Source organism: Benincasa hispida, chromosome 3 (assembly GCF_027475165.1).
Source record: "Benincasa hispida cultivar pf3 chromosome 3, pf3_genome.v1.1, whole genome shotgun sequence".
In the NCBI taxonomy this organism is placed as follows: domain Eukaryota; kingdom Viridiplantae; phylum Streptophyta; class Magnoliopsida; order Cucurbitales; family Cucurbitaceae; genus Benincasa; species Benincasa hispida.
This window is the reverse complement of record NC_143480.1, coordinates 9,077,978-9,102,766: the sequence shown is the minus strand read 5'-3', so window position 1 is coordinate 9,102,766 and position 24,789 is coordinate 9,077,978. Positions and strand designations below refer to the sequence as shown.

At 36.1% G+C, this 24,789-nt stretch overlaps 1 protein-coding gene and 1 long non-coding RNA gene across 2 annotated transcripts; both read left to right on the top strand.

Annotated features, from left to right (window-relative positions):
- Positions 1–1,570: 1,570 nt before the first annotated feature.
- Positions 1,571–18,725, top strand: LOC120074575 (Optic atrophy 3 protein (OPA3)). Its single transcript, XM_039027733.2, has 4 exons — positions 1,571–2,107; positions 15,872–16,006; positions 16,446–16,532; positions 18,327–18,725. Exons 1-4 carry the CDS (start codon positions 1,979–1,981, stop codon positions 18,483–18,485), a joined length of 510 nt encoding a protein of 169 aa, XP_038883661.1. The 5' UTR covers positions 1,571–1,978; the 3' UTR covers positions 18,486–18,725.
- Positions 18,726–21,657: 2,932 nt separating this feature from the next.
- LOC150037005 (uncharacterized) lies at positions 21,658–23,544 on the top strand. Its single transcript, XR_016528308.1, has 4 exons — positions 21,658–21,975; positions 22,074–22,269; positions 22,351–22,438; positions 22,529–23,544. It is a non-coding gene; the product is annotated as an uncharacterized LOC150037005 (long non-coding RNA).
- The last annotated feature ends 1,245 nt before the right edge of the window (positions 23,545–24,789 follow it).

Genomic DNA, 24,789 nt, shown 5'->3' with positions numbered 1-24,789 from the left:
ACGAGTAATTCGTGAATGGTCAATTTTCATTACAAGTATTTCGTTACGAGTAATCTCTAGATTTATAAGGTCCTCTTGCTAGCTGGATAAAATAAGGAATAATTATTTTTGGAATAATTTGCATTGTTCAAAATATTTAAGAGAATTAAAGGTATTAGTTATATTAATGTGATTAGTATAAAGTTTAATGTATATTGATATATTATATAGTTAATCATAAATATGATTTATAATTACAACTATATAATATGTGAGAAATAAATATTTGAATGAGACTAAATTATTATTTATATGAATGAGATTCATAAAAATACTATAGGTTAAAATTTCATGTGACTATGATTCATAGGTTACGAGAGATGTGCATTTTAATATATTATATGATTATTTAAGTTAGATAATTAATCATTTGTATTATAATACATGATATAATTAATTGATAATTCCCCATTACAGGGAAGTTATTCTTCAACATGTGGATGAGAGTTAGAGTAACTCTCTCCCTCTCCCTCTTCATATTTGATCTGTATTGAGGAATACAAAAAATGAGTGAGAGTGAAGTGGTTAACGTGAAAACACATAAGAAAACCTCTAAAAAAATTCCCTCTCTCAAACTCTTACCAATTTTCCTTCCCTTATTCCAAGAACTCTAAAGAACCCACACATCCTTATTCCTTGTTGGAGAATAACAAGGTTGCTACGTGGTAGTGTTTTGTGTGTTGGAAGAATACTTGTGTTCGTGCAGAGATGTTGTTCATGATCTTGGAGAGGAAATTCGTGAAGAAGATAAATTCTACAAGGGTTGTATTCTCTTCCTCTTCCTTTATGTAGAGAAGTATGCCTATAGTTGTTAATATGTTTATCTTGTGAATTTCTCTACATTTTGATGTTCTCAAAATTAGTAATCAATTGCACGATGTTCATATCGAGGAATTTGATTCCTTCACTGGAATATCTCTATGTAAGATATGTGCGAATCCCCCTACCCCTATATATTAAAAAACAAAAAAGATATGATCCATTTTTACAATTTTTCTTTTAAACTTATAAAATTAGTATACGAAAGGGGGAAAATTGAGTATGAGGTAAAGATAAATATTACAACAATTATAATAGACGAGACGAGCAATTCCAGGGATATGCACCTAAAAAAAAATTATAGAGATAAAAATTGATCTATCATTTATGTTATTTTATAGGAAAAAGTAAAATTTTGCCCATAAATTTGTTGAGTTGTATCATTTTTTTTTAAAAGAAATTTATTGAGTTGTATCGTTATTACTTTCAATTTCATCAAATTTACACATTAAAGTTACGATCTTAACTTTGATAAAATTCAAAATTAAAAATAAAAATTTCAAGGTGAAGAAGACAATAATTGATTTGATATTGTTCACTTTATCTATAAATTCTCTTGATTTTATCTCTAAAACTAAAAAAAAAAAATTCATATTAGTGGAGATAGTTATCTTCTATACATGATCGTTCTATTTCCTAAACAACGTCGGATTTTGTCGAGTATAGACTGAATTATAATATTTTGTTTTTACAGATCGGGTGTCAATTAAATAATTTGAAGCTCCAAGCCTCCAATGGCCTCTTTAGTCTATAGCGGCTTTCAAACTGGTGGAGATGAGGGCGGCGACCAATGGAACGAAAAGTCATCGAGTCGACTCTGTCTCGTCCGCGTCGGTCCCACACTCGAATTAGCAAATCAGAAATTTGTAAAAATTTGTTCGCGGGGAACCCATCGCTTGCTCATTTGGCGACTTTACTCCCACAATTCATCTTTTGCAAATGACCCGCCTCTCCTTCTTCCCCAAGAAACTCGATCGATCATCAATGACCCATCTCCATCTTCATCTTCTTTGACAATTTTTGATTCCTTGATCTTCATTTGCTTTGACCCTTTTTCTCAGTTTCTGAATAACACCAAAATTAAAGCGTTCAAATCAGATCACCCCTTTTAGCTGTAGGTATGGTACTCCCGTTATTGAAGCTCGGAACCCTGGCTTTGAAAACTCTGAGCAAGCCGCTCGGAAATAGGCTCAAGAAACAAGCTGCGTTGCACCCCAGATTTAGGCAGTTCATCATAAATGTGGCCCAGGTATCTATAATTTAGTTGTGTTCCTGCTTTCTTTTTTCTTCCTGCATTTCTGCTCATGGGTTCTCGATTGTTTGGTTGTGGTTGATTGTTCTGTACTGATTTATATAAGATCATGTGTCGTTGAGCTATTGTTGTTTATAACAAAAAATCAAGGCCTACTTTCGATCTTTTCCTCTGATTAATTGGTTTTGATCATTCATTCATGCGTTACCTTCTCCTTAAGAAGTTGTGCTTGTTGGGTTATAAGAAGCTTTTCAAATGTGTCCCTTGCCAAATGAACTTGGCGAAACACTGTACCCTATGATAATGAATTCTCATCTCAAGTGAAGTTAAGAAGCTCTTCAACTTATCCACAATTAATTTTAATTTTTAACAGGTGAACTTTAGGGACCGTAGTTATATTATAAACTTATAACTTTTCTTTGGATAAGACATGATTTCATTGATAGAATGAAATATCCAAAGATGACGAAGGAATATAGGGGCCTCATTCAGGGGGTGTACAAAAAATGTATCCAATTAGCGATAAGGAAAAATAAGCTATGACAATATATAGTCGCTAAATCTTTACACACACACAAAAAAAAAAAAGCAGATTGAATACAAATATCTATAATGTCCTTTGTCGATTTAGATTTGCCTTGGAAGATTTTTGAGTTCCTTTCGTCCCAAATCTTCCACAAAACATCACTGATAATGCTCAGCTATAAACGACCCTCAGAGGCTTTGAAAGGGTGGTGACAAACCATCAAACAAAGCCAGCTTTGTGTATCATGAGGGAGAACCACAGACCAGCTAAATGCCTCGGACCAAATCTTGCTAGTGAATGGGCAGTCAAAGAACACATGCTGTACAGATTCATTATACTGTTGACAAAGGCAGCACCATGAGGGGGAGAGGTTAATCCAAGGGCAACGCTTTTTGGAGCCTATCATAGTATTAAGGCAAGCGTGGGTCACTTCCCAAAGAAGGAATTTGACTCTTCTCAGGCAGGGGCAACTCCAAACCGCCTTGAATAATATGTCTAAAGAAGCAGGCATGCTGGAAATGAGATGAGTACAAAGATTTGGTGGTGAAGCCTTTAGGTTCAAGATTCCATGACCATACGTTATCTAACGGTCAGTATGGGGAAGATTAGGGACAAGATGAGTGAACTCAACCCATTCAAGAATTTCATCATCCTTAAGGAGTCTTCTAAAATTCAACCTCCAGGTGCAATGACCGAAATTTTGAACTTCCTTCACCGATGCTTCTTTGGTACCTGTCAATTGATAAAGCTTTGGGAAGACATGTTTGGGGGGGGGGGGGGTGATCACCAAGCCAAATATTGTGCTAGAAAGATGTGGATGTGCCATTACCAATGTTGTATCGAATGTTGCCATAAATAAGGTTCTTTTGTTGAAGAATGTACTTCCAAGGAATTCTGGATGAAGAAGGCCTTCCAACAGAAGCCGTAAAGTTTTAATACTGTGAGCCATATCTGGCCTTAATCAAAATACGCCAGAGAGAGTCCTTTTGAAGGTGAAAATGCCAAAACCATTTGGCAAATAGGGCTTTGTTGTGCTGACTGATGTCAATAATTCTCAGCCCTCCTTCATCCAAGGGTTTCTTGAGGCAATCCCATCTAAGAAGGTGAGATGTTTTTTTGTCCCTGTGGCCAGATCATAAGAAGTTTCTGAAGGAACGTTCAATACCATCGGTAATTTTAGTGGGAGCACGAAAGAGGGAGAGGTAATAAACGGGTTGATTAGAAAGAGTGGCATTGAGAAGGGTCTGGCGGCCACCTTTGGAGAGAAAGTTATGCTGCCAGGAGTTTAGTCTTTTATCAATCTTGTCCAAAATTGGCTGCCAAAAGGTAGTAGAGGACGAGTTGCCATATAAGGGAAGACCCAGCTAAGTAGCAGGCCGCTGTCCCATTTTGTAGTCATATTTATCAGCAATAGAAGTAACCCATGAATTTTCATAATTAATACCCAAAAACTCGGACTTGTGCCTGTTAATGTTCAGCTTCGATGCTCCTTCAAAAAGACCAATAAGATTGACAAGATTTTCAATCTTCCTCTCATTGTAGGTGGAGAAAAGAAGAGTGTCATCGGAAAAGAGGATGTGAGTGATGTTGAGGGTAGAACTAGGTACTCGATAACCACAAATGAAGCCTGTATGGTATAATACCAACAGTATAATTCTTGAATAAAATGATTCTCTCTCAAAATGGGAGAGAAAGATCTTATTTATATAGGAAATTGGTCACAAGATGTTTAACTAACTATCATAACAACAGACAATTAGCTAACAATTGACTAAATCCTATCCTTTTTATCTAGTTATTTACAAAAGGGCTCTTTCGGCCTTACACCAATCCACCTCTCCCAAAATCAAACTTGTCCTTGAGTGAGCTAAGAAGCTAAATGAAAGTCATATGGGGCATAATATGACTTCAAATCAACAATATAGAAGACTGGATTAATATGCAGGTCACAAGGCAATTCAATGCAGTAACTTGGTTTGGTCATCGGTCTGCAAATGAGAAGTAGGGCTTAAATACAGTCTTCCATTCGTCCCTCGGCCTTATTCGAATATGGTGGTATTCACTCTTCAAGTCCACTTTCGAAAAAATCCCAAATTGATAATGTAAATCACCTATTCTAGGGATTGTGAAGCTATACTTCACTGTAAACCAGTTGATAGCTCTACTGTCAACGTATATCCTCCAACTATCAACTTTTTTAGGCGTGAGTAGGGCTACCACTGCACATGGGCTAAGGTTTGGTTGAATATGCCCCCTTTTTTTTTTTTAACAATTCTTCAATATGTTAGTGGAGGATCTCATACTCCTTAGGACTCATCCTATAGTGAGGAAGATGAGGAATTGTAGCACCCGGAACCAAGTCAATATGGTGTTGAATGTCTTCACTATTTTTTGTACTTTTTGTCTTTTCAGCTATATTAGTCTCTCTCTCTTTAACAAACATTTTGCAATGTATTTGAGGACTAAAATCTCCTTTGGGAGCAATTGACACTGTTTGGAGAACACAAGACACCTTATCACCTTCATCCATTTCAATATAATTGGCTTCTTTCTCATTATCTTCATTGCATTCAGCCAACGAATCCTCTTCCTCATCCACATATACTACTGTTTTTTGTTAGGGACACTCATTAGACAAGTGACCTACTTGGCCACACCTAAAACACTTGCCCAATGTAGGCCAATTGCAAGGATTTTGAACTTTCTTCTCGTAAACAACCTTTGTTTCCTTCTAACCAACCTCTTCTTGCTTTTCTTTTTCCTTTTCCTCTGTTACTGTTGGTGGGGAAGAGTGATTAGTAGAAGCATAATTCGAAGTGCTAGCTTTTCTACTGAGGGAAGCATCCCAAGGAGCCTTTCTTGAAATTTTCTTGGAGCGAGTTTCATTTAACTCTTCCACTGTTTCAGCATAAGAAATTGCATCAGCTAACCAATGAAATTGTTGAAGCTTTACCTTCTCTTTGATGTCCATTCTTAGCCCGCCAATGAACCGTTCAATTAGGTGCTGCTCGTTTTTGGGCAAATTAATTCCGGCTCCTAAACGGTGGAATTCTTCCACAAAATCAGCTACTGTTCAAGGGTTTTGCCGGCAGTTTTGATATTGATTATACAATGTTTGCTCATAATTGTGAGGAAGGAACTTTTCTTTCATCAACCTCTTCATTTTTTCTCACGTTCGTATAGGTCTTTTGCCTTGTCTTTGCCGATTGACCTCCAATTGGTCCCACCAAGCGGAAGCTCCCCCTTTCAACTCAACATACATGCTACCAAACATACCTTCTTGTGATCCGACATGCCCATGTAATTGAAAAAATTCTCGGTGTTTTTGACTCAATCAAGAAACGATTTGATGTCACTCTTACCATTGTAGAATGGCAAGTCAATCTTCATTTTGTAGTCGCGTGGATCACCTCTAGCTTCATATCTTCCGTCTTGTCCTCTTCTTGGAGCATAAAACTCTTCTTCTTCATCATACTCACTCGAAGAATCCCAATCTTGGAATTCTTGTTGCCATTCTTTCCTATTCAAACATCTTGGATCTTTTTGGAGCTGCCTATGCAATCTTGGAGCCATTTCTTGATGAATTTCTTGGCTGTCCAACACCACATCTACCTCTTCTTCCCCAAATTTGATTGAATGTCGGGGCATCTTCATCATGTTGGGGTGGTGTTGTCAATACATCCAACCTTTTTACAAGCGTCTCCACCGTTTCTTGAAGGCTGTTCAATGATCCATGATTTCCCTCCAAAGAATCTTCAATGGACAGCAAGTGTATCATTGTAGTTCTGGGAGAGAGGGTGGGGGTTTCTTTTGGTCTTGCGCTTGAACGTCTCCTCCTCTTAGGTGGCAACCCTTCTTCCCGCCATCAGCCTGGATTCTTGAAGTACTTTGATACCAAAATTTGGTGCAATACCAAAAAACTAATTCTTGAATAAAATGATTCTCTCTCAAAATGGGAGAGAAGGATCTTATTTATAGAAGAAATTAGTTACAAGATGTTTAACTAACTATCATAACAACTAACAATTAGCAATTAACTAAATCCTACCTTTTTTTAACTAGTTATTTACAAAAGGGCCCTTTCGGCCTTACACCACCGTATCACTAGCCAATGAGAGAATCCTGCTAAGACTGTCCATAATGAGGATGAAGAGAAACGGGGAGAGAGGAGCGCTTTGACGAAGGCCCCAAATGGCTTTGAATTTCCCTCTAGTCTTGCCATTAATGATGATCGAAAAGTTGGTAGAAGGAATGCAACCTCGAATCCAGAGTTGCCATTTGTTTCCAAAACCCTTGAGTTTCAAAATTTCATCGAGATAGTCCCAATCTACATTGTCAGAAGTCTTTTCTATGTCAAGTTTGATTGCCACCGCTTTGGTTTTACTAGAATGCCAATGTTCAATAATCTCATTTGCAATCAAGGAAGCATCTAAGATCTATCTTCGACAAAGGTAGATTGGTGAGCCATAATGGTAGATGGGAGGATTTTCTTGAGGCAGTTTGATAGAACACGGGCAATGATTTTGTAAAGGCAGGTGGTTAGGCTAATAGGTCGGTAATCCCCCACTTTCTTGGCATTGATCTTCTTTGGGATAAGGCAAATGTATGTCTCACTAACATTTGCGTTGATGATTCCATTCTAAAAAAATCATGGAACACACCAAGTAGGTCATTTTTTAGGATGTTCTACAATTTTTTAAAGAATTATGTGGTGAAAACCATCAGGCCCCGAGGATTTGTTAGTACCCAAAGCCTTAATAGCCAACCAGATTTCTATCTCGGTAAAAGGAGCTTCAAGGGAAGTGCTTTGATCGTTGTCAATTGGGTTCCATGATAAAGGATGTGGTAGATATCTGTTTCCAGGCAATTTTGTGAAGAGCCTTTTGTAGAAAGAGAGGAATTCGACTTCAGTTTCCCTGTCTTGCAGCAAACAAACATTCTGTTCACTACGGATTTCAGCGATACAACCTTTTCTCTTTTTTGCTGCAGCAAACTTGTGGAAGAAAGATGTATTTTTGTCACCATTCTTCAGCCAAATGGATTTGCATTTCTGTCTCCATTTGATTTCCTCAGATACATTGATAGACTGAATTTAGTCTTTAGTCTCAAGTCTGAGATCACGAGGGATACTGATATGGGGCCGTTTTTCGCAGCAAGATCAATTTGGCCCAACTCCTTTTGAAGAGCTTCTCTCCTAGCCTCAATAATTCCAAAAGTGGCAACATTCCATTCTTTAATTGCTTGTTTCAGCCCCTTCAACTTGTTGATGAAACCATGTCCAGGGTGGCCGATAATAGGGTGGTTTGTCCACCAATCAGTAACAAATGGAAGGAAGCTGTTGTGATTGAGCCACTATATCCCATTAAAAGCAATTGCTATGCATTAAAATTTTTTAGCGTTCTTTGGAGTTGGTCACTAGTTCTAAAAGGAACGTAATTTTGATAAAATGTGTGCTTTCAGTACTCTTCTCCAAGTGTGAACCAAAGACTATTAATATGTGTTAAAAATAAAGAATAGGGAAGAGAAAAACAACCAGATTACGTGGAAATCCTAGTGCAGGGAGAAAAACCACGATATAAAGTCTTTTCTTATTTGTTTTAAAACTGATACACTAAATACACAGGGACACACTGTATAAATAGATAGTAGGAAACCCTAGGGGTCTTACACAATTACATAGATGCCCATAGGTTAAAAACCCTATTTCCAACACTCCCCCTCAAGTTGGTGCATAGATATTAACAAGCCTCAACTTGCTTACACAATAATTAAAATTTTCTCTCAATAACCCTTTTGTAAGTACATCAGCAACTTGTTGATTCGAAGGAATATAAGGGATGCATATGTTTCCACTGTCCAACCTCTCCTTAATGTAGTGTCTGTCTATCTTCACGTGTTTAGTTCTGTCATGTTGAACTAGGTTGTTTGCAATACTGATGGCAGCTATATTATCACAAAACAATTTCATTGGAAGCTCATTATCTTGCTGGAGATCTGATAATACTTTCTTCAACCAGATTTCTTCACAAATCCCTAGACTCATGGCCCGATACTCAGCCTCAGCACTACTTCTAACAACAACTCCTTGTTTTTTACTTCTTCATGTGACTAGATTTCCCCAGACAAACATACAATACCCAGACATAGATCTTCTATCAACAACAGACCCTGCCTAGTTAGAATCAGTGTACGCTTCAACAGATTGTTTATCGGTTTTCCTGAACATTAGGCCCTTTGGTATCTGAAAGGAACTCCTGGTCTTGTGTGAGACAAATATATCAACTTCCCAACTAACCGCTAATACCTTTCTTTATTAACAGAAATTCCATCATTCTTATCACCGATTTTCGCATTGTATTCTACTGGCGTGTCAACAGGTTTACACCCAGTCATACCTGTTTCCTTTAGCAAGTCCAATGTATATTTTTGTTGAGAAACTGATATACCCTTTTTTGAGCGAGCCACTTCCATTCCCAGAAAGTATCTTAGCTTCCCGAGGTCTTTAATTTCAAACTTTCTAGCCATCTCTATTTTTAGTCTTGTGACTTCTACATCATCATCCCCAGATAAAACTATGTCATCAATATAGACAATAAGAACAACTATTTTCCCTGATGTTGATCTTCTTATAAAAAGAGTGTGATCGGAATGTCCTTGAACATATCCATGTGCTTTCACAAATGTCGTGAACCTATCAAACCAGGCCCTTGAAGACTGTTTCAATCCGTATAGTGATTTCCTCAATCTACACACTTTATTTTTAAATTGACTCTCGAATCCGGGAGGGGAACTCATATAGACTTCCTCCTCAAGTTCTCCGTTCAAAAATGCATTTTTAACATCAAGTTGGTGTAGGGGCCAATCTTTATTCACAGCTACTGACAAAAGCACTCGGATCGTGTTAAGTTTAGCCACAGGTGAAAACGTCTCAAAATAATCCAATTCATATGTTTGGGTAAAGCCCCTTGCAACAAGTCTAGCCTTGTATCGGTCAATCGTCCCATTTGATTTGTATTTTATAGTAAACACCCATTTACATCCTACTGTTTTGTGCCCTTCAGGCAGAGTCACCGGTTCCTAGGTTTTATTCTTTTCCAGAGCCCTTATTTCTTCCATAATAGCATACCGACATTCTGGTTTTTTCATTGCAATACTTATGTTATCTGGAACCACCTCAGTGTCCAAGCTAGTAGTAAAAGCCTTGAACTCGGATATCAGATTACTATATGTCATGTAACTATGCATAGGATATTTAGTACATGAACGGGTACCTTTCCTCAGGGCTATAGGAAGGTCAAGTGATGCATCACATTCTTTCACCTCTTCAGGCTTCTCACCATGATTTACTATCTGTGTATCAGCAACTTCAGTAGTATCTTCCACATCATCATTAGCACGGACCATTTCATCCTCTGTAGTTTCAATCATTTCATCCTCTACAGTTTCCCTTTCTATCACTCTCTTAGTATCACTACTCCCTTCCCCCTTGTCATGCCTGCCTTCATCATTCTCCATACATAAATCATCATCATTAGGAATACACATACCTGGACCTGATGACAGGTCTGACTCCTGTATTGGAGCCATTAGTTCTGGTTCAACAGGTGACACTGCTTCCTTCCTGAGATTCTTCCTGTAGTATGTTTTCCAAGGAACTTGATTGGTAGGAAGGACCAGACTATCATGCTCAGGACTAGGTTTAGACAAGGTTTGAATGGGCGCTGACTCTAAAGGAATAGCATAAGATGACCAGTTAGTTCCTTCATTTATGTTCTCCCCCTGAAGATGACTAACAGGGAAGAACGATTGATCCTCGAGAAAGGTGACATCCATAGAGACATAATATTTTCGAGATGACGGGTGATAGCACTTATATCCACGTTGATGGAGTGGATATCCAACAAAGACACACTTTTGAGCACGAGGAGTAAATTTTGTGCGGTTTGGACCATGGGAGTGAACAAAAGCAACGCAACCAAAAACCCGAAGAGAAACATCAGAAATCAACCGAGTATTAGGAAAAGACTCTTTAAACAATTCTAAAAGGGTATGAAGATTAAAATATGAGAGGGCATCCGATTAATGAGGTGAGCAGCAGTAAGAACTGCATCTCCCCAGAGGTATAACGGAAGGGTGGCGGATAACATAAGAGATCGAGCTACTTCAACCAGGTGCCGATTTTTACGCTCAGCTACTCCATTTTGTTGCGGAGTGTAAGCATATGAGCTCTGGTGGACAATACCTTTAGAATCGAGAAATTCTTTGAAAGAGGCATTAAAGAATTCTCGCCCATTATTACTTTTTAAAATCCTAATCTTTGTTTTAAATTGAGTTTCGACAGTTGTGTAAAACTGTTGAAAAACAGAGGACACTTTAGATTTATCAGTAAGTAGGAAAACCCAGGTGAGACGGGTGTGATCATCTATAAACGTGACAAACCACCGTTTTCCCATGGAAGTAGTAACCGGTGAGGGACCCCATACATCACTATGAACAAGAGAAAAATGACTGAGGGTTTGTAAGGCTAGAATGGAAAGAAACACGATGTTGCTTGGCACGAATACAAACATCACAATTAAAAGAAGAAGTACTAGCATTACGAAATAAATGAGGAAATAAATATTTCATATATTGAAAATTCGGATGTCCTAAGCGAAAATGCCATAACATAACATCATTTTCAGAAACAGAGAAATTTAAAGACATAAACCCAGATTGGTGATTAGTCCTAGAGGAAGCTTCGTCAGAATGGAAGTAGAGTCCCCTATCGTGCCGGGCAGTGCCAATCGTCATCCCCAATTTCAGATCCTGAAATAAAACTGAATCTGGTGAGAAAATCGCCTTACACCTCAAATCTCTTGTTAGTTTATTGACAGATAACAAATTATATGATATTTTAGGCACATGGAAGGTATCACGTAGAATTAAACCATGAAACGGAGAGATATTTCCCTTTCCTGCAACAGGGGCAAAAGACCTGTCTGCAATTCGAATCCTCTTATTACCGCACTCGGATTATATGATATAAATAACTCTGAGGAACTCGTAAGGTGACCAGTAGCCCTTAAATCCACAATCCATGGTTTCTTACCATTTACATTAATTAAGCCAAAAGAAGGAAAATTACCTGACTGTGCAATTGCACTCACCCCAACCGTACTCGAGCTGTGTTTACCGTCATCAGAAGATTGCTTCTTAGTTTGTTCATCTACTGAATTACTTGCCAGGGCACGGCTAGTATTAGATGTTTCATGAGACTGTCGTCGCCTGCTATTTGGGGGCTTCCCGTGTAATTTCCAACATTGGTCCTTCGTATGCCAAAGCTTTTTACAATGTTCACAAACTGGAGAAGGTTTCTTATCACCATCAATACCGGACGGCTTGGCAAAGAAGGCGGCTGTATCAGTAGTTGAGGTGGTATTATTCATGGCGCACGACCGATCTTCTTCCAGCCGTATTTCAGAACAGACTTCTCGAAGTGAAGGAATCGGGCGCTGGCCCAAGATCCGACTACGAACACCATCAAACTTTGGATTTAATCTAGCCAAAAACACATAAACACGATCTGCTTCCTCAATCTTCAAATATTGGCCCCATCCTGTGGACAATTCCAGACAATCTCTCTACACAAGTCCATTTCCTGCCACAGCATCAACAGTTTGTTAAAATAAGAGGTAACATCCATGGACCCTTGTTTGGATTCATGAACCTGTTTATGGAGTGTATATAGCCGAGGGACATTCTGTCTTTTAGAATATAGATCTTGCGCCGCCTCCCAGATATTCTTGGCTGTTGCAGCATATAATAGCGGTCTTCTTATCTAGGGTTCCATACTGTTCACCAAGACAGACTGTAGCAACGAATCTTCTCCTTTCCAAATTCGTTCTTGTGGATCACCTGGGGCCGGCTTTGGAATTTCCCCTGTCAAATATCCAAACTTGTGACGCCTTTCCAAGGCCATCCGGATCGATTGAAACCAGGAGAAATAGTTCTGACCATTTAATTTTTCTCCGACGATAAATCCTGCAGAATTACCCATCAAACCAGATAAGTAGGACACGTTAGGCACTATAGGTAATGAGTTTACCGGATTTTCTGAATAGACCGATTGAGGATTTGCACCGAACATCGTATCCAAATCAGAAATCTGCTGTTGTAGGTAAGCCAACCGTTGTCTCACATCGTCTGGGTAACGAGCTGAACCACAATTGATTGGAACAGGTGCTGGTTGCTCAGGCTGCTCGAGACCACGGCTGTTGGATGTGAAAAAACCATCGGGTCGACTGTTGAAGGAAACCGGATCACCGGGTCAGGCTGGATGGGCTGAAAAAGGAACAGCTGGCGCAAAAAACTAGACAAAAGAGCTCTCGGGTCGGGCTAGCCTTGGGTCGGACTGGTTCGGGTCGGAATTAAAGTCAAAATACCAGGTCTGGTTGGTCTGCCCTGGTTCAACCCGAACTTGTCCGGTTTGCTCCAGACCAGTACTAACCCTAATTGGATCATCACTACCCCTCTGCTCCTCGCCTCCGATGCTGTTCACTCTGCCCTGATAGCTCCGATCGAAGGTCAACATCTCCTCGCGGCCAGCCTCTTCTTCACATCCGAGACCGCCGACTTTGCCATGACCGTGATAGCTCTGATCGTGAATCGTTGGTTCCTCGCGGCCGGCTCCAGCTCCGATCGTGATCGGATTCTGACTGGTCTCGGAATGGTGATACCCGATCGACTGATGGCATTTTTCCAAGGATTGTACCTGAACAACAAAAATTAATTCCGGTAGGGCATCTTGAAAACATTCCTTTACCGCTGCTCGGATTGCCATTCTCATGTCAAAACTTGAAGACCCATCAGCAGAGGAGGATTGAGGTTGATTCTCTTCCATAACGGCTAGGTTTTCGTCACCCCACTCTGATACCATGTTAAAAATAAAGAATAGGGAAGAGAAGAACAACAAGATTACGTGAAAACCCTAATGCAAGGAGAAAAACCACGATATAAAGTCTTTTCTTATTTGTTTTAAAATTGATACACTAAATACACAAGGACACACGGTATAAATAGATAGTAGAAAACCCTAGGGGTCTTACACAATTACATAAGTCCCCTAGGTTAAAAACCCTAAGAGAAGATGTCATATAGAAACCTACTCCACTTTGATTACTAGACCCAAGATATTAAACTTGCAGCTTGTAGTAACCTAAAAATTTAATGTGAAAAGATTAATCAGAAAAGACATTTATAGGTGTTTAGTGAATTATTTGAAAATTTGACAAAGAGTAGGAGAAAACTTCCTTGTGCATATTATATTCAAATAATGTTTCTGCCAGTATCTTTCTCTGGCAAAACACATCCTTTGCCCTTCCAAGTCTTTGTTTTGGGGACGAATAGTAGTAATAATACGTTGGGGAGTGGTTGACTGGGGCAGATACCAAGATGAGATTTGGATTGGGTATTAGCAAAATAAAGAGTTGTCTGTAGGGAATATTCCATCAGATAGAATATTTCGTTGGATTATTTTCCCTGTGTACAGTGTCGTTTTATACGTGCTGTTTCAAGATTCAAGCTGATGTTGGAAAGCTTTATGTTGTACGCTGTCTTTGCTATTATGCATCCAATTATGGTTTATCCTTCAATTAGCTAAATAATAATTACTCCCAAAGTTCACACGAATGCCTTTCTATCTCTTGAATCACTTTTTTGGCTACCTTCCCGTAGTAACTAAGTAAAAGAAAGGCACGGAGTACTAGCTATTAGGTTGAAGGGGTTTCCATTAAAATTTTGAGAAAAACCACCTTTCACTCTATTGGTCATTTGTAAACTGTAATGATGATTCAAATGCTCTGGCCTAAAGTTTCCACCCCCGACTTAGTGTATTAGGGATTTGGAGGAAAAGGTGCAAAGTATCTTCTGCATTTCCTTTGCAGAATCAGCACCAAAAGGAACAATCATAGAATAACATTTGATATGAAGGAGAAATTGAATTATCAGATTAATTGAAAATGTTATACGTATAAGGAGGAAAAATCACAAGCTCTTAGCACTTGGAGTGAACGCTACTCTCTCCTAAATCTGCCTAAATTCCGAAATTGCATCCCTTTTATGAATATCTGCCAGACTCCAGCAAACTTCTTTAACCAACTCACCAATTACTACTAATATTATTTTTCCATCCAAGATCATATCCTTTTTTCTCCATATTTACATTAAGAAGCATTTTCAGTATCTACTTTGAAAACCAGCTATTTTCTTCCTTAACCACATTCACTGTTTTATTACTGTCAAGACAGGAGCAATAATTTGACAATGTCCTTCAAATAGAAACTAAGCTTCAGACAGAATGCAAGGCAGAACTGTGATCATTCTATTGGCTAGAACACTTGGACAATTTTATACAAATAGGTTGTAAGGCTTGTAGGTCATATAAATTCCATTGGTACCAGAGTTCATAACGCTTGTCTATGAACATCAAGGAGCAAGTTCAAAAGACTTGGCTTTGAGAGTATTTCATCAAGCAATCTCTAGAGTCCGTATTTTTTTAAGAGACGAGCCTCAAATCCAGTCCATCAGGTAAAAGTCTTTCCTCTAGAAAGAGCCTTATAATATGCAAGGAACTCCCCCCCACCCCCTTAATCCTACTAGAAATACTTCTATAGAAAACGTAGAATTCTCTTTGCCTGCTTCCACTAGTGCACCTAACTCTTATGGTGCCATAATGCTTCTTTAAAGAGAAGGTCCTGTAACCATGCCATACGATAGAAGTAAACTTTGAGACGGATATTATTTATTTAAATTTCAAAAGATGGCAGTACATTTCTTCTTCTTTTTTGTTTTCTTTTTTGTTTACAAAATTTCCCAGCGTAGTAATATCCACTTAAGCCTCTGAGCTATAAGGGGAAGAAATTTGTGAAGTAATATCCACTTAAATCAATTGGATAATTCCAAATATTTGTCTATCCCAGGTATTGTGTTTCTTTTTTACAGACTTGGGCTTCACCATCAAGGAGTGATGGAGTTTTACCTTAAGTCATATCGAAGCAATCAGTTTTAGTCTGTCCAATTGTAGATGCTTTAGAAAGCATAATCTTCAAAGGGTTAGTTTGCATTGATTGTTAGGGAGACACTCAAGTATCAGAATTAAAGTGGGTGCTTCATGTTTGAATTTAAGTTGGTATATTGCAAGTGTTACTTCATGAATAGTTCTTAAGACTGCACTTCTTCAATGCCATAACTGACAGATTAATCACCGGATGTCGACGCAAATGCAAAGACGCATATATAGTCATGCAACTGATGTAGAAATTCGCCCTCTGGATGAGGAGAAAGCAGTTCAGGCTGCTGTTGACCTGATTGGCGAGGTTTTTGTCTTCTCGGTAAATATTCATTTTCAAGTAGAATCACTTCCTCTTCTTTTGCTTATGACAATGTCTAAACTGAAGCATACCATATACCATGTATGTGCTTTTGACCTTTTACGGCTAGTATGGTCAACTATATATTTCGCATATATTTTACGTGGTATTTGAAAACTAGGGAGCTCACTATTGTGCATATTTATTATTATAAGAAAATGTAAAGTAAGTCTCATTTATTTTGGGTTCATTTTACTTTCTAGAGAATTGTGCCGGTAATTTTCTCAGATATTACAAACTATTGGGAATACAATCCTTTGGACAACCAATACAATAGAAGATGGGCTGTATATGTATATTTGCTTTTTGGGAGTTAGACTTATTGTGCATGCTTGAAAACTTTTCACCTCTTCATTTTATTGATCATTTCTTTCACGGTTTAGTTTTTGGAAATTTATAGGTAGCAGGAGCAATAGTGATATTTGAGGTTCAGAGAAGTGCTAGGTCAGAAGCCAGAAAAGAAGAAGTACGCAGACAAGAAATGGAGGTAATAATATACTCATTTTCTTCAGTGGCACAAAAGCACAAAACTTCGCAGATCACATTTTGTTTTTTAGTAGTATGGCTGTTTGAACTCACTTACTGATAGCAGCGAACTCTCTGGTTAATTAATAGCGTGATTGAGAATTGTTTTTAATAGAAGATTTTTATTTTTTAAGAATAAGTTTCAGATAGGTATTTTGGATAAAAGTTTGGGTAAAATACACTTTGATCTTTTGAGATTTGTGCTTGGTTCTAAAACTATTCAATGCATCTTATCTTGGATAAAAGTTTGAAAACTAGTTTTAAACAATCAGTTATATGACTAGCGAAAATGATTTAACAGTTAATTGTTTACTGTTGACACATCTCGCTTCAGAGTTGATTTATTTTTTTGAAATGAATGATATTATTTTCCATTTCTAAGCTTCAGTTTAAGATTAATAATTTCAACCTGTATAATAACATTATCTTATACAAGTTCTTTGAATCACGATTCTTAAAAATAGCTTTCATAACAAAGCTTCTTTTAACAGTTTTCAAACATGCCTTTTAGGTTCAGTTCAGACTGTCGTGATGGCAAGTCTGGCTGAAAATACGAACAAGCAGAAATGAGTTTGCTTCCCCACAAGACTGTTCTCTGTATAGTTAGTTGGGACTTGCTAGAATTATTTCGAAGAACATCAATAACAAAGTTCATGAAACTAGGAAGCTATATATATCTGTTACCACTTTCTAAAATATATGATAGTGCTACGCTTATTTCTTTTTCTATGCTTTGTATAGTTATTGGGACTTGGCAGAACATATTTGATGATCATCAATGACAAAATTCAAGAAATTAAGAGAAGCTTTTCATTTTCGTTTCCTCTTACGTACTTTGAGCATTAGACTCGTTCATTATTTCAATGAAAAGTCTTGTTTCTGTTTTTTTTTCTTTTTTTAAAAAAAAGAAGCTATATATATCAGTTATCACTTATTAGAATCTAGAACATGAACCTATGAAAAATAGTGCTTCACTTATTCTCTCTCTATGGTATGGTAACCACTTGAATGGAGAAATTGAGCTGAGGTAAGGTATGATGTAAGGAATTAATCCTTCGACCCTAAGAAATATTACCGTTGGAATGACCGATCAGGGGTTGGCGAGAAAGTGGATTTATTCCCATAGGGAATCAGCTCCTATATTCCTCACCACTTCTAGCATCACTCATCCAGTTGTGTTATTTTTTGGCCAATCAAACCCTAGCTCCTCTCAAAAAAGAAAAAAAATCTAAAAAGTAATCTCAAATTTCAGGTTTTTCATTTTGTAATTTCTTTCTAGATTGGTTTTCTAGAACTCGAGGACTAGGGTTGTACATAGTCTGGGTTGGGCCGGGTTGGAAGATTTTTGTGGACCAACCCAAAAATTTGGGTTAGCTAATAATGAACTCTATTAGTTCTTTTTTGGAGGGTCAACCCAACCCAAAATTTTCGGGTTGGGTCACCGGGTTTTTTTTTACTGTTTTTTTAACTTTTATTTATTTTATATATATATATATATATTCGGGTCGGGTCGGGTTGTCCCCGACCCTGAAATGGGGTAACTCGAGACCCAACCCGAATTTAATATTTTTTAACATTTTTAACCCAACCCAAAATAAAAATCTAACCCAATCCAACCCTTACGGTTTGGGTTGGGTAGTCCGTGTTGGTCGAGTTACTGGATTTTTTGAACACCCCTATCGAGGACATAGTTGTACAACCTATAGAACAGATCTTGTTTACGTAAAGCTCATCTGATTTGGTTTATTCTATTTAGGCACTGAGGCAAAGAGACGAAAGCTTATCAATAGAAATGGAACTTTTGAAGCATAAACTTGTAGAATTGGAACAAGCAGCCAAAGGACGAGGTCTTGGTGGTATTTTGAACTTCAAACATGCTCATTCAGAAAGTGGGACTTCAACAAAGGCCGCTTGATTATGTTGCAAGTTTGTCCACCAAGGGATGTGATTTGATCAACATGCTCTTGAAAAATGAAGGTGTATTTTCCTAATTCTTTTGACATTGCACCATTTTTGGACCCTTTGCTTTTGGTATTAGTATTTACATCTGTATATGAATATTATTCCAATAAAAATTCTTTCTGTCTCCCTGCGATAATGGGGTGTAACTGTTCAAGTATCTAGTAAATGAAAACTTTGCCTATGCTGCCTCTAATCATCTGCTTTTATGGTTCCAAAATCAATTATATAATATGATTTATGACCCTAAACTCTGCCTTCCCTTATAAGCTAACCCAACTTTCCATGAAAATATCATTCTTCTTCCTCTTTTGCTAGAAGAATTGCTTCAATATTACTATTCTTTTACAAACAAATGTTTTCTTTTTGGTCTCAAAAAGGGGATTTATGAATTCTGTAGTGATTAGCATCACTCTTTTCAATTCTTTTGGTGGGAGAGATAAATTTTGAGTATTCATACTTTGTTGACTATTGTGACATGTTTGTGAACTGATTTCATGAAATTATTCTGGTCCATTAGTTATTATTCCTTGAAAAAAGTGGTCATTATAACACAAAGAACCATGTGGATCATTACTTTTCCAAGTTTGATTGGTTGCTTCTCTGTTAGCTCCACTCTGGATAAGAGCCCGTTGACTTCAATTTCAAGACTCATGCATCCCACCACTTGTTTGGTCTAAATTTTTGCCCATTTTCACAGGAAAAACAAAACCTTCATACCATTTATACCGGGGGGGGGGGGGGGGGGGGGGGGTCTTTTTTAAAAATAATAATTATATTTAAAACATATAAGTGAGAATTCAGACCTTCACGATAAAAGAATCTTTCATCATATATGGAGATAAAGATTCAAACACTTCTTAAACATTTGATCATTGATTTTAGATTGATTCTCTTATGTTTTTAATTTTGAGTTATAGAAGATTTGATTATTGATGGATAGGAAATATTTTATGGGTATGGTATTGGCAATGAAAGTATGAATGATAAATGAAATGGGAAGGTGAAATAGTGTTTTGAAAGGACAACTATGGTGAAGAGATAACATGGGAATCTAGGAGATGGATAGTGGAAATATGTCCTTTATTCCTTTCTTCTTCTATTTATCTCTACCTATCATTTTTTTAGTTTTTTTTGGTAGAAAATTTTTAGCCTTTTTCTTTTGGAGATCTTATCACTTTTTTTTTAAAGATTTTTTTTTCCCATGTATTGTTGTCTAATCACCATAAAACTCTTGTCCTTTAAGCGAAGTCAGTATGATAAGCTTTTCATATATATTTTTTTTTCTACAACCTTTTTCTTATTTCAATAATGATGTTTTATACTGACACCCATATAAGTAAGAAATTTAGGGGCTTGTTTGAAAGTCAAAACATTTCTAATAAGGAGGTATATATAAATAATTTCATAATGTTTATTTTTTATAATCATATCCTAAATGGAAGAAGAGGCAATTGCAACTTTAATAAAATAAATAAATTGAAAATTTGGAGTGTGTCTCTAATTTATGCTTTTTGCAAATATGGCAAATTCCACTCATGCGGTCATGATTCATTAACTTCTGTCTAAAATTTGATTGTTATATGATTTTTATTTGATATTTATTGTTATGTGATTGTTATCTGACTACTATATGATATACTAATTGTCAATGATACTGATTGTTGTCTGATTACTGTTTGATTGCTATTGATACTGATTGTTATCTAATTGTTATCTTATACTGATTTTCTATCTAATAGTTGTTTTATTGCTATTTGATATTGAATGTTTTTTTATTATCAATGATATCAATTATTATCTGATTGTTGTATGATTACTATCTAATATTGGTTGTCAATCATATAGATTGCTATATGATAATGATTGTCAAATTATCAATTGATTGATATATGATAATGATTGTCAAATTATCAATGATACTAATTGTTTCGTGATTGTTGTCTGATTACAACAATCAAATAGCAACCAGTGATATCGATTATATTTTAAAAACTCAAGCTATAATTACAAATACACATTTATATTGGGGAAAATTGTGTAAAACTGTTGAAAATATTTATAAGATATAACAAAATTTTAGAACTATCAGTGTCTATCAACATCTATCAACATCTATCAGTGTCTATCAACATCTATCATTGATAGTTCTAAAATTTTGTTATATTTTGAAAATATTTTGGTCCATTTCTCTAAAATTGAAAGCAATCGTTGTATTGGACTACCCAATACAATTTTCTGTAGAAGAATAGCATAATATAAAACAATATTTTGTTTTCATATATATTATTTGTTGTCTTAAAATTTCTAAATTATTTTTTTCAAAATTAGTTATTTTTTAAAGGACCTTTAATATTAATATTGTTGTTTTTAAAACTTATTAGATAAATATTGTTGTTTTGAAACTTATTAGTGAAATATTGTTGTTTTGGGAGTTCGAGGCTAGAAGTCGAGGGTTGAGGATTCGACTAATGTAGAGGTCGAACGTTGAGAACTCGACAAACAAAGAAAAACTTGGAAACAAGGGTTGTCGAGATTAGTTTCGACATACATAAGTCGAAACTTCAACCCTCGACAAGGAAAAAGAAATCTCACTAGTTTTACATAAGTCGAAACTTCAACCCTCGACAAGGAAGATAAGTGGGTGAAGCAGATTGTAAGAGAGAGCGAGATTGAGATCGAGATTGTGAGATTGAAAATGAAATTGTAGGAGAGAGCGAGATTGCAAGCGAGATTGTAGGAGGGAGCGAGATTGTAGGATGGGAAAACGTCTACGGAATGTATGCGTCTCGCTCTCTCCTACAATCTCGCTCTCTGAACATCTCGCTCTCTCTTACAATTCAAAATTCTGTTATTGTTGTTATTTTTTCATTAATGATTACTAGCTTTTTTTCTCATTGGTCATGTGTGTGTGTATATATATATATATATATATATTTCTATGGAAAGTAAATAAATTTATTGTATATTCAATTTTTTTATTATAAAGTTGTACATTATTCTTCTAATTAACTTATACATTATTCTTTTAATTAAGTTGTACATTATTCTTTTAATTAAGTTGTACATTATTATTCTAATTAAGTTGTACATTATTTTTCTAATTAAGTCGTACATTATTCTTCTAATTAAGTTGTACATTATTCTTCTAATTGAGAAACAAATATTTTTTTAATTGAGAAATAAATATTTTTTTTTTCAGATCATGGCTTTAAACCCAGGACTTGTTGATCCCGATGTTTTGTACGACCAGTCCATTCATCAATCATCTGTTGTATGACGAGATCGTACTACTGGAGAAATATCTTGCAGACGTCGAGAGACAGTTCTCCAGCGCACTATCCTGCTCAGATGGAGGTCCGAGATGTATACATTCCATATGTCTGTTGGAGAGTACACTATCACTCTACAAAACATAGAAGTGTTGTTGGGGTTACCTGTTGACGGTGAGCCGGTCACCGGAGTGGAAGTCTGTTTTCAGATAAATCAAGTCATTTTGTTCACTTGATGTTCCTGCCACTGTTAGCTAACCTCCATGATGCAGGGCGGTTTTCGTGGGGTGGAGCATGCTTGGCATAGTTGTATAGACAACTATGCAAAGCAACAAGACCTGAGGTTCGAGAGATAGCTGACCCTCTCATACTTTTGCAACTATGGGCTTGGGAGCGATTTCCAACAATGGTTCCACAGCTACAACATGTTAATGACACTCAGTTGGTTGGATGAGCGTATGGTTCTCGGTATGTTGTTTTAATTCAATTTAATTTTTATATCACTGATTTAGTTAATTTAAATTATAAATTATCAATTTAAAAATTTAGGTGGAGAGACAAATTTTGTGTGACTAGGACAGCCACACATGTAGTCAGCCAATATGGATACATGTTTGATCTGCTTCAATTTGAACAGGTACATTATACTAAACCTAATTGATTATTTTATACACATTTTTATTGTATTTGTCTTTAATATTCTCTAATATAATATTTTGTGTTTCAGGTTATTTGGGAGTCGTACAAAATTATTATGCATACTTTACCTAATTTTTGTACGAATGGTCAAAACATATGGCAGACGATGAGTCCTCTCATATGTTTTCACATTAGTGAGTGGCATCTTCCTGACAGGGTGATGAGACAATTCGGTTTTTAGCAGAATGTCTCATCGTCTTGTAATACTGAATCCGTACTGCATGATATTGACCTAAGGACTGGAGATTGGTCCGAAAAAGTTGCACATTTGGTAGTACGATGGCACTATCGTACAAAGTTTATTGCAGTGGGGGTTTCTCTTGAACAGTTTGACACAGATGTCACTCAAGAATATATTCATTGATATAATAATATCACAAGGCGCTACGTCACTCGTCCGGGAGCAGTTGTGGGTCATTTGGTAAATGAACTAATTATTTTTAATTTAAATTTATTTTAAATATTGTCTAATTGTTTTATAATTCACAAAGATCGAACAACCATAGACTCTGTGAGGTTGCGAATGATTCGAACCAGGTTCTCGCTATATGTAGTGACAACCAAAGCTATATGGAGGAAATTCATTATATGTACGATATACCTATTGTTCCTCCACCAGCTCCTAGACGTAGATGACCTGTTCGGGAAGAGGATGAGTTTGATGAGGTTGCACATAATGTGGACGAGTTGCCCCTTATGACGTAAACACAAAGTCAAACTAATTATGTTAGTCCGATGATGATGATGCCAGCATTTGGTTCAGGACATTATGACTCAGAGGCTGGTCCTTCGTCTTCATACGTGCATGGACATGGTCGGGGTCGTGGAGAGCATAATGAATATTTATATTATGAAGCGCCTACAGAGGTACCATAGCAACATTAAGAAAAACCCGAGCAACCTCAAGTTCGAAGTCGACGACGACAACCAGCTCGAAATCGACGACGTCCGCCTTATGGGACACATTGATTTTTGTAATTATTCTTATATAAATGAGATATTTAATTTACATTTTTTTATTTTTATGAGATATTATTTTTTTAATTTATTCTTTTTATATATTATGAATAGTAATTATTTTGGTATAAAAGCTTTTAAATGTCATTTACATAAATAATAACATCAGATAGTCTAAATCTAAAAAGTTAGGTAAAAAAAACTTCAATATTCAAATTTACATATTTTAGATAATAATTTGGGGACATAATAAATCAAATCAACACTCAAAACCTTCACATGCAAGTCTATAAATAAGACTGTATTATTGATATAAAGAACAGAAATTTTAATCATAGTAGTGAAGTCAATAGTTTAAAAGATTTTACAATAATGATCTTGGATTCCTTTTGTACATTTGTTACCAAGATTTTGATGGAGTTTTTTTTTTTTTTTTTTTTTTTTTATAAAAAAATTATAAATAATAAAAAAATATTTTTAGAAATTGTTTTTATAAAATGGAAAATAAAAAAAGGAAGAAAGAGAGAAGAAGGTGGAATGTGTAATAATTAAAAAAAGAAAAAAAAGGAAAATTTGTACGGATATTTCACTCTCACTCTCGGTCAAAAATCTCGCTCTTGCTCAAAATCTTGATCTCACTCTCGCTCTCAAAATCTCGCTCTCTCAAACTCTCGCTCTCTCAAATCTCGCTCTCTCTCATAATCTTGCTCTCTCTTTTACTCTTCTTCTTTCGTTCTCTCCCAATACAAAATTATTTTTAACACATCAAATAATTATGAGTGTTATGAGGAAAGTCTCAAAAGAAAGGGGAAGGTTGAGGGTTGAGGGTTCAAAATTCGACCCATCTAGGTCGAATTTTCAACCCTCGACTTATTTAAAAATATATATATATATATTTTTTACAAATAGTTTGAAAACAACAATATTTTCCTAAATAGTTTCCAAAAGGACAATATCCTTTTAATTTTTCCTTTTTGAAATATACTCGGTTTAAAATTTAAATGTGTTTTCTTGTTAAATTATCATGTAGTATATGGTATAAGTGTATAAAAGTACAAGGGAAAAATGAAGATATTTTGAGTTATAATTTAAGACATATTTTTTCTTGTTTATTCTAAAATACTCCCTTGTATTTCCATTTTTATGTAATTGAGAAATTAAAAAAAAAAAAAAAGTTTTTAAAATTTGGAAAATAGAAGAGAGAGAATATTTGGTTGGTAATAAGTTAGATTGTAATATTTCCAATAACCAATGAAATTGAAAACTGAAATTGATGCTTAAGCCTTAATATTAAAAAAAAAAAAAAAAAAAAAAAGTCTTAATTGTGAAATT